We start from the raw sequence: 10,254 nt of genomic DNA, 5'->3' as shown, positions 1-10,254 counted from the left end.
TAACTAGTAATATGTAGTATATTACATTTTGAAAGTAACTTACCCAACACTGAACACCACTGACTATAGTACTATAGTATAGGACTAATAATAACGGTAATAATATAATAATAATAATAATAATAATAATAGTAACAGTGGGTCCCCACCATTGGCATCAGGATGGGGATCATGGCATCCAAAGAGCGGATGGAGGGATTAATAATTTACAGCACGCTCATGTTGATATGAGTGTGTCGTGGTGTGTTTGTTTACATGCTGGTGTGTGTGTGTGTGTGTGTGTGTGTGTGTGTGTGTGTGTGTGTGTGTGTGTGTGTGTGTGTGTGTTGTGAGAATGAATGAAACGAATGAATGAAAGCCAGAAGGGTGAATCCGAGCCAAACTACCGGCTGGCTCGTTATATAAGGTTTGGATTCTCCCACATTCTGTCAGCAGGCCGAGCAGGGCGGCCGCTCCTAGGAGAGTCGTGATGGTAATTTGGGCTTGTGACTACCACTCTGTGAGTCACAAGAGTACCGCTCGGGGGGGGGGGGGGGGGGGGGGGTTGAAAAGGGAGAACGCCCTCACTTCAGCGTATAATTTGAGCTCCATAAATCACCCACGTGCGCACGGTAATTGCAATGAAACCCGAAAAATACCCGACTCAGCCATTTCACACACACTGTCTTGACAGGTCATAGAAAGTGTTGACAGCTGAGGTAGAAAGAAAACATATCTATAAAAATTTTGACAGTTTATCGTCGTGACTGTGCGCGCCCCGTTTCAGCATATCCGTATTGGTTCATGCAGAGTACACACTTATTATTATTATTATTATCGGTGGAGTGTTTTGGAATGTTAAAGGCAGCCACGGGTTACGGTATTTGACTGGAATGCTTCGCTAGTGAATGTCGGCGGTTGTTGTTGTTTGTGAGAAGCGTCCAATTAGCTCGGGTCTCGCATAAATCAGCGCAGGCAGTTACAATCAGCGGGACGATTTGACGCTATAATTACAAGACACAGCCTCGCAGTTCGCTCCCCGTGCGGTTTCGCAAGCGAATGAACCCTTTGCCTGATATTGGACTTTAACGTTCTGTGCGTGTGCGTGCGTGTGTGTGTGTGTGTGTGTGTGTGTGTGTGTGTGTTTTCCAGTGAATGCAACAGCAACAGAGATTCGGTGCTGTCCTACACCAGCGTGCGAAGCAACAGCTCTTACCTGGGCAGCGATGAGATGGGCTCAGGTAAGCATGGAAGGTCCTGGAAGGAAGATGGGTTGAGCTGCCCCCCTGTTTAGCGCAAAACGAAAGGACACCTATCTGTCTTTTAAATGACGTGTTGGCGCAGAGGTGTAAAACATGAGATTGTAAGTCAAAGAAGACGTTCTCGTTCGGAGCAGCCTACACCAGGGATACTCAACTTGCTTTGCCCGGGGGCCACTTTCGTGAAATGATAGAAGGCCAGGGGCCAGTTAATAAACAATCAATATACATTTTTCTGTAGCGGATTGTAGGTTTTTGGGGTGTCAGCCGGAGTTTAGTCTGACAATGTGGTGCACACCGGATAATTAGTTAGGTTAAGTACATAAGTGCCTGGGTAGCGAGCAGATGGCGGTATTTGACAATTTAGCAGCTAAATCATAGATTATTGAAAGATATTCCATATTCCAGAGTGAAATGCTATAACAGAAGTGGAGTATTGGCCAGAATGACATGAACATTTGGACACTTATTCAGCGGGTATCTTACATGTTGCGTTCAGGTGCACTGTAAAAAATAAAAATAAATAATAAAAAGCAGCGGGCCGCCAGTTGAGTATCACTGCCCTACACTGTAATAAGCATGTTTTCACGTAAGCGGCATGAGAATTTTGAGTCAACTTTTCGAAAGTAAAGGGAAAATTTATCGGAATTGGGTGCGTTTCCGTCTGGGTTGAAGTGAGTCGAGGGGATTCCTGAGTGATAGAAAAAGACACGCCCACAAGGAAGAAAAATTGATTGGTTTATTGGGTAAGCTAATTGCCAGCTAATGTTGAACATAATGTGGCACGGGGGCAGTGGTGGCCCGACGGTTAGAGAAGCGAGCTTGTGACCGGAAGGTCGTCGGTTCAATCCCCGGGACCGGCAGGATACATCTGGGTGGGGAAAGAGAAGTGAAAAGGCAGCGCGTGCCCCTCCCTCATCATTACCACCACTGAGGTGCCCTTGAGCAAGGCCCTTAACCCCAACCGCTCCAGACAGTGGAGCTGCTCAGTGGCCAGCAGATCAGACTGTGGTTGTACTGGTCAAAGACAGTACAGTCTGTATGAGGGGGACAGATATGTTACACTTTGTAACTGATGTACAATGAGATCTGACAAATTATTATTATTATAATAAATGTTTATTATATTTGACAAATGTGCCAGGGACGGGTGTTTTGGGTAACAGCTTTGTACAGATGCTTAAAGTACAGATTGTAAACTTTCAAATGATGTGGTCATACATTGAAATCAGGAAATAGTTGAAGAAGCTTATTTAACAAGCTTGGTTTGCCCCGAACGAGCTTAGTTTGCTAACAGGTATATTAAAACTGTTGTTTGTCGAGTGCGTTCTTCACAATCGAATCCCTCAAGAAGACCCATTTTCGTTTTGCATGAAAATCTGTCGGCACGGTAGGAAGGAAATTAGCATAAAAAGACACGGCCGGGGGAGTTGAGTTCCGGATATTCAAGTTTTGAAACGTGCGTGCTCCCATTGGTTTAAAAAAATATTGACTTTTATTTCTTTTTAACCGATGGATTAAACAACCCATTTTCTTGATTTGTGCGATTTCACGGGTGCCAACTTCTTAGAATAAATGATGATAAATTGTCCCGTCATTAACTGTCCTGTTCTGCGTTTTGTGTTTTCTGCTAGGAGACGAGTTGCCGTGTGACATGAGGATCCCGTCAGACAAGCAGGACAAGCTGCATGGCTGCCTGGAGCACCTGTTCAACCAGGTAACCACCACCACCACCACCCACCCTCCCCGAGCCACCGCAGCCGCCGACACGAGCTGCTGTCTGGGATCCGTTTGGTGTCAAAGCCCAACTCTCTGGTTGTAGGACGCACGGCTCTCGTGTCATGTGTTTTGCAATGGGAACACACACACACACACACACGCACGTACACACCAGTATTAACACACACACACACACACAGAGCAGTATTAACACACACACGCACGTACACACACACCAGTATCAGCCGCTCCAAGCCAGTTGGCTTAGATGATTGTAGATAGTAACCACTCAGCATCTGGGCTGAGTTAGCTCGTGGCGCTCGCTCTCCTCGGGTGAGCATCCCGCTTCACTTGCCCTCCTCTATTCCCCCCCCCATCTCTCTCTCTCTCTCTCTCTCTCTCTCTCTCTCTCTCTCTCTCTCTCTCTCTCTCTCTCTCTCTCTCTCTCTCTCTCACACACACACACACACACAGTAGACCTCCACTGCCTCAGTGGCTCCAGTCCAAGGCGTCCGTCCAGCTTTTCATCTCCTCTCAGCGCCACTTGATGTCGTTTGTCCCCCTGGAGGTTGGCAGCCATCTTGGCTCGTGCAGCTCTCTGCACATGTAAACAGCAGCGCAGGGGGCGGGGCCTCTTCCCCCCCCCCCCCCCCCGGCCTCGTTGTTATCCTCCATGCTGACACAATCGAGTCAGAAGACACTCGGCAGAAGTGTTGCGCAGTAACTTAAGTTACAGTCATTGTATTCCTTTCCCCAGTCATTTCCAAAAATACAAATCAAACATACAGTTACTAATCTTAGGCCATGTTCACATTACAGGCAAATCCGATTTGCTGATGAAGTCATTAATCATCATTATCTTGATTGGTTTCCCAAATGTGATTTGGGAGTGTGTCCGCACTGCCACAAATCTGATTCTCAAGTCGGATCTGTGTGTCCAGACCTAAACAGCCTATCTGCATGGGTTGCTATGGTAACGACGTGGGCATCAGTAAATACGTACGTTGGTGACGTGGTTTTCCTGCGCAGAAGCATTTGATGATGAGTTGCGAGTGACGTTCAAATCAGATTTGGTGGATCTGCGGCGCGTCCGCACTGAAGACACATCAGTTAAAAGCACATTTGAAGCAGATTGGAAACTACCTCCCTATGTGGTTTGGGACAAGTGACACAAATCAGACTTGGAGCGTCCAGACTCATAAAACCAATCTGGATATAGTCATTAATAGGTCACTAAAGTTCACAAATCAGATTTGGCCTCCTAGTCTGAACATGGCCTTAGTCACTTCGAGTGAATGCATTGCTCTCTCCAGCACTGGCACAGTGCTAAAACCACGTGTGGAGATACGTCAGGCGATGCAAGACTACTGCATTGCCAGAACACGATTTGATTTTTTTTGTCCTATGAGATTGATGACATCACCAGTGGGATTTATGACATCACTGATGATGTCATCAGTGGGATTTATGACATCACAGATGATGTCACAGTGGGATTTATGACATCACAGTGGGACAGAGAAACAAACAGAGCCCCAGCTCCCATGCTGATGTGGGTAATAAATAAAGTCTGCAGTTTGGCTGATTGTTGACTCCTGTCAGCTTCATTATTGTTCCACTATAGTGGATTCAGTTGTAAAACAGTTCTAAACAGGTTTGTTGTACGTCACTTTTTTGGAAGGGGGGTTAGCTATTAAAGTAATATAGTAATGTAACAAGTAATGTAAATAGTTGCTTTGGAAACCAAGTACTAAGTCAAGTAATTGTATTGTTTTTTTAAATGAGTAATCAGTCATACATAACTAATTACACTTCCCGAGTAACTTGCCCAACACTGCTCATTTGCTGTTTGAGAGTGCAGTGTGCACACTGCATTTATTTATTTTGTGCATGGATTGTCTCTGTGTGTGTGTGTGTGTGTGTGTGTGTGTGTGTGTGTGTGTGTGTGCGTGTGCAGGTTGACTCCATCAACAGCCTACTCAAAGGGCCTGTCATGACCAAGGCCTGTGAGGAGACGAGGCACTTTCATCCTGACCACAGCCAACCAGGTACATGTTTGTGTGTGTGTGTGTGTGTGTGTGTGTGTGTGTGTGTGTGTGTGTGTGTGTGTGTGTGGGGTGCGTGCATGCGTGCGCGCTTAGATCTGTGAGGTGAAGGTGAGAGTACTGTGGCGACAGGCTTCCGTTTATCCAACCACTACACACACACACACACACACACACAAACACACGCACACACACACACACACACCCTCTTATTTTTATTTCCATTTTCAATGTTTATCTGAATAAGGACAGATACATAGACAGAATATTAGTCAGAAATGGTATGATGCCACTTATACTATTTATAGCCTTAGCTAATTAGATTAGCTTAGCTTTTGTAAAAACACAAAAACAATAAAACAGAGATAGAATACACACACAAATATCTGTTTATGTGTGTGTGTGTGTGTGTGTGTGTGTGTGTGTGTGTGTGTCGGGGGTGGGGGGTGTAAAAAAAAAAAAGGTAAACAGAGTAAAAAAGACACCATACAGTACACTACAATTGTAGTAACGGCCATAAATGATCTGCTGGAAAACATACATTTAGTAACAACTACAGAAAACTAGATAACAGGGTAACTCTTAAAAATGTTTGCAACAGATTTCAAGTGATCAGGTAGCAAGTTCCTAACCTGACGCCGCTAGATGCTTTGTTTTCACATAACCATCTGGTGAACGAGTCACTCGGGAAACCCTTTCAAAGGGCAGGCACTTTCAAAATACCTGGCAGGTGATTGGATGAACCGTCTGTCTGTCACCGTCTATCACGGGCTCACTCTCGCTGGTGTCACCCCCAAAGCCCGCCCCTAGCTGCCTCATAGGATGCTGATTGGTGCGAACCACCGGTGGTTCGGATTCAAACCGATAGCTTGGAGCGTGGCGTTTAAGAACAGCAAGGCACAATCAAACGTCGAGCAATTCCTAATCATCTTGAGATAGCTACGGTTAGCCTGAATCATTTTTACAAGTCTTTTTATCATGACTTTTAAAATGTAACTGAGAATGTAAAAAATATAATCCTTATATGCAAACAGAGTTTCGCCATACAGAAGACTGGACGGTTCGCTATCGCTCCATCATCCACAAGAACATCCAGGAGGACCCTTGGAACCTACCGAGCTCCATCAAAACCCTGGTGGAGAGCCTGCAGAGATTCGTGGACGGTTAGTGGACCACACACACGCACACACACACACACACACACCCACACACACACACACCCCCACACACACCCACACACACACACACACACACACACACACACACACACTCACACACACACACACACACACACATACACACACACACACACACACACACACACCATGTGCCATGTGAAGGTATATGCGGTTACGTCATTACACCTTTGTTTTTCTTCCTGTCTGCAGATGGAAAGAATCAGCTGCTGCTGGCTCTGCTCAAGTGCACAGGTAGAGTTGTGAGCACGTCAGTGTGTACGAGTGAAGCTCACTCATATTCAGAGAGAGAGGTCGGGGCGCGTGGTCACGCCTCAATATAGCCCAGGTCAAGTTTCACCAGGAGACTGGAGCCAGGCTGAATGATCCACAGCGTACTGTTACTGTACCTCCTCCGTCTCAAGACAGCACCAACGCCTTCCTACCTGAAGCCGTTGAAGGGCGTCGGCGGCGTGTTGTGTTGCTGTTTACAAATGAGATGGTCCAGCATCCTCAAACAGTGCAGCCAGTCTCACCTCGGGGGATCGTTAAAAAGTCTGAACGTGGGTTTTAAATGATTTAAATTGAAGGCCTAAATAGTGTTCAAATATCTTGAAAACAGATTTCAGCAGCCTTCATTTTTCACCATGTCCAAGCAGGTTGATATGTGAAGTGAGATACAGATAGATCTATTATATTTTAGTCATTCACTGATATCTAGTCAAGGCAGGGCAAAATGCCATGAATTTCCCCCAAAAGATGTGAATATAAATCGGCAGTAGTGTACATTTGATTTACTTTGACCTTATTTTCTCCCGGCTGGTCACAATAAATGCACATTCATTCTTAGAATAATACAGAGCTGGGTTAAAACATCTACTTTGATCAAACCACTGGACATCACATTTATTTTCCCCATGTGCTTTTTCTTTGCTTTCATCATCAAATCACTTTTTCCCCCCGCGGCGTTGGCAGTAGGCTGGTCACGGAAGGGGGCGGGGCTGTGGAAAAGGGGCGGTCGCTAAGGATAGGAATGTCGTAGAGTCAGGTTGAGGGGGAGTGGCTAGGGGGATGTGAGTGGGTTAGGGGTAGGACCATTCTCCACGTGGAAAACAATTAGCCGTGTTGTTGAGGTACCCCCAAAACATTGTGCCTAAAGTGCCATAAGGCAGAGATGGGGACTTGGACTTAAGTCACACACACACTGACTCGAGACTTGACTTGAGACTCGTCCTCAAAGATTTGAGACTTGACTTGGACTTGAAGGTTTGGGACTTGTGAACATTTTTTTTTTGGTACATTAACATAAAGCAAATGTCTACTACTGTAATCTCTAATCATTGCTGCTACTTTATTCTAATAGATAAGGAGTGAGGATAATACAGTACATGCTTTGAATGCCTTAGTTTTAACTATACAGTGTTCTAATCTAAGCAGACTGGAGGGCATGCAGCAGATGATAGAACACTCATCCATAGGGACTTGAGACTTGACTTGGACTTGCCCCTCAAAGACTTGAGACTTGACTTGGACTTGCCCCTCAAAGACTTGAGACTTGACTTGGACTTGCAAAAAAATGACTTGTGAGCATCTCTGCCATAAGGCTGCTCTGTGGGGCTTCAGGGCATTTGCGCGGGTTACCTTTAATTCGATTCCACGTAGCAACAAAAGGGCCTAAAAAGTCTTAAATGTCACTGTCAGAATCCTGCAGATAATGATGGTGGTATCATGGTATCAGGCCTGCGGGGGATATGTTTGAGGTTGTTCCTGTGTGTTTGTACAGGCAGAGGGGGAGAGGGGAGGTGTGGAGGCGGTACCATGCTGCAGCCACTGCAGTGTGCAGAGAGGGGGCATATGGTACTGCTTAATGGAGGTATCCTCCTGGGGGTACAGGCTGGCTAATGGAACACAGAGGAGCAGCTCCAGGCCATGTCTGATTAGACAGACTGCAGTGGCAGGTTGGGAGGTGAGGTTAGGATGCAGGTAACATTTCAAAACCAGACGACTCGGCTGATTCGCGGTGAGATTGTGCACGCGTGACAATCGAGCCCCCGCGACCTTCGGTTCTGAGAAATGACGCCCGACGCGGAAGTGCTGTGCCAACAACTGGAGTTCCTGGAATGGCCACTTGGGGCTGGCTCCAAAAGGGAGTCGGGTCGTTCGCCATTCGCCCCCATGTTAAAATTCCCAACTTTCCCAACACACGATTTTAATTTGTTTTAATTGTGATATACGCTGTAATCAGGGCATCCTTGAAAAAGAGAGCGTGCTCCTGGATAAATAAAGGTTAAATAAAACAAATATTGACTTATTAAAAATAAATATTTACTTATTAAACATAAGAAATAGCCTGGTCAGATTGTGTAGAAGTCAATCGGAAAATGACCAGACTTCTCACACATGATTTATTACCTCAGTAAATACTTTCCTAATGATTTTAGGGTCTCAATTAATTACTTTCAACTTAGTCTTCTTCAAGCAGTGCGCTGTTGATTTAGTAAATTATGAGCCCATTTAGAGTCAAATAGACGATAAATCAGACTATGCTTTGGGGCGGTGATTGACAGGTCGTCTGTCCAGTGATCGCGTAGCTCGCCGATCGCGGACCAATAGCAGGCGGTGCTGCCAAATTGCCAGAAATGATGAGAAATGTATCTTTGAAGCGTGTTTGCTTTGTTTGTATCTCTGTCATACACCTGTCTGTTTTTCCCTTTTTTTTTTTTACATCCTCATCGTTGTCCCTTTCACTGGTTCTCCCCTCCTCTCCCCCTGCTCTCTCCTGCCCCCTGCTGGCTCCAGACACGGCGCTGCAGCTGCGGCGCGACGTGATCTTCTGCCAGGCGGCCGTGGGCGCCCTGTGCACGCTGGCCGAGCAGCTGCTGGCGGCGCTGCGGGCGCGCTTCAACAACGCCGGCGAGTACCAGGAGGACAGCAAGGAGACCAGCCGCAAGTGGCTGGAGCAGGTGTCTGTCATCGGCGTGCTGCTGCACTTCCAGGCCACGCTGGCCCCACACCTGGTCAGAGGGGACAGCTGGGCTGACAGTGGGGCTTGGTTTGATGGCTCATTTAGGGGTATAATCTACATGGGATGTATGTGGAAGATGTCAGATTTGCACCGATATCATACAGAATACATGATTGATTGATTTGTTTTTAACACTGATATCATACAGAATACAAATACTGTAAAAATGAAATTTTTCCCTACCTTCTTTACAATTATAGACCCTTCTCACGGGGGCCATTTTGTGTCAAAAAGGCAGGGTAAACACAGGTGCAAGCAAAACACTAATGAGGGTTTCCAAATTCCAATAACAGAAGTTTGAAACCCTCATTAGTGTTTTGCTTGCACCTGTGTTTACCCTGTCTTTTTGACACAAAATGGCCCCCGTGAGAAGGGTCGATTTCCTTTCAGGTGAACCCCACATTCCCATCTTTTATGATACTCATGTATGGTTCCGAGCTGAGCAAAGTCTTTCCGCTTGCCTGTAGCAATGTCAGTTAGTCTTTCCAGACCCATACAGTTTACTGAGCAGACGTAATCATATACAGTAGGATATCATTCGTCATTTTCATGAATATTATACAAATGAAATAGACTATCAAGGGCGTACCAAGGACAGCAGAAGAGGTATACTTGAAGTTTCATTAGGATTTCCCCTCTCAGAAAGAGGCTGACAGGGGCGTCCGGGTAGTGTAGCGGTAGATTCCGCGCCTACCAACACGAGGTTCCCAGGTTCGCACCCCCGTGTTACCTCCGGCTTGGTCGGGCGTCCATTGGCTGTGCCTGCGGGTGGGAAGCCGGATTTGGGGGTGTGTGTCCTGAATGCTGCACTAGCGCCTCCTCTGGTCGGTCGGGGCGCCTGGTTGCGGCAGAAGGGAACTGGTGGGAATGGCGTGATCCTCTCACGTGCTACATCCTGCCGGCGAAGCTCCCCGCTGTCAGGTGAAAAGAAGCGGCTGGCAACTGCGCATGTGTCGGAGGAAGCATGGTGCTAGTCTACGGCTCTCCCCAGATCGGCAGAGGGTGGAGCAGCGACCGGGGGGGCAGCAGGGGGGAAATTGGCCAAGTACAAT

The 10,254-nt window shown here is 46.6% G+C and overlaps 1 protein-coding gene across 5 annotated transcripts in view; it reads left to right on the top strand.

Annotated features, from left to right (window-relative positions):
- Positions 1–10,254, top strand: part of prex1 (phosphatidylinositol-3,4,5-trisphosphate-dependent Rac exchange factor 1) — a 172,876-nt gene that overhangs the window by 147,408 nt on the left and 15,214 nt on the right. For 4 of the 5 annotated variants that reach the window (XM_083657098.1, XM_083657095.1, XM_083657096.1 and 1 more), the window contains 6 exons: positions 1,132–1,220; positions 2,873–2,955; positions 4,915–5,005; positions 6,037–6,165; positions 6,391–6,432; positions 8,977–9,194. In XM_083657098.1, the coding sequence (XP_083513224.1) occupies positions 1,132–1,220; positions 2,873–2,955; positions 4,915–5,005; positions 6,037–6,165; positions 6,391–6,432; positions 8,977–9,194 (652 nt within the window). Of the gene's footprint in view, positions 1–1,131; positions 1,221–2,872; positions 2,956–4,914; positions 5,006–6,036; positions 6,166–6,390; positions 6,433–8,976; positions 9,250–10,254 lie in introns of all 5 variants that reach the window. The other variant, XM_083657099.1, reaches the window with a different exon arrangement.

Source organism: Poromitra crassiceps, assembly GCF_964638095.1.
Source record: "Poromitra crassiceps genome assembly, chromosome: 20".
NCBI lineage: Eukaryota > Metazoa > Chordata > Actinopteri > Beryciformes > Melamphaidae > Poromitra > Poromitra crassiceps.
Note: the sequence above shows the minus strand (reverse complement) of the source record. Positions and strands in the feature narration are given on the sequence as shown.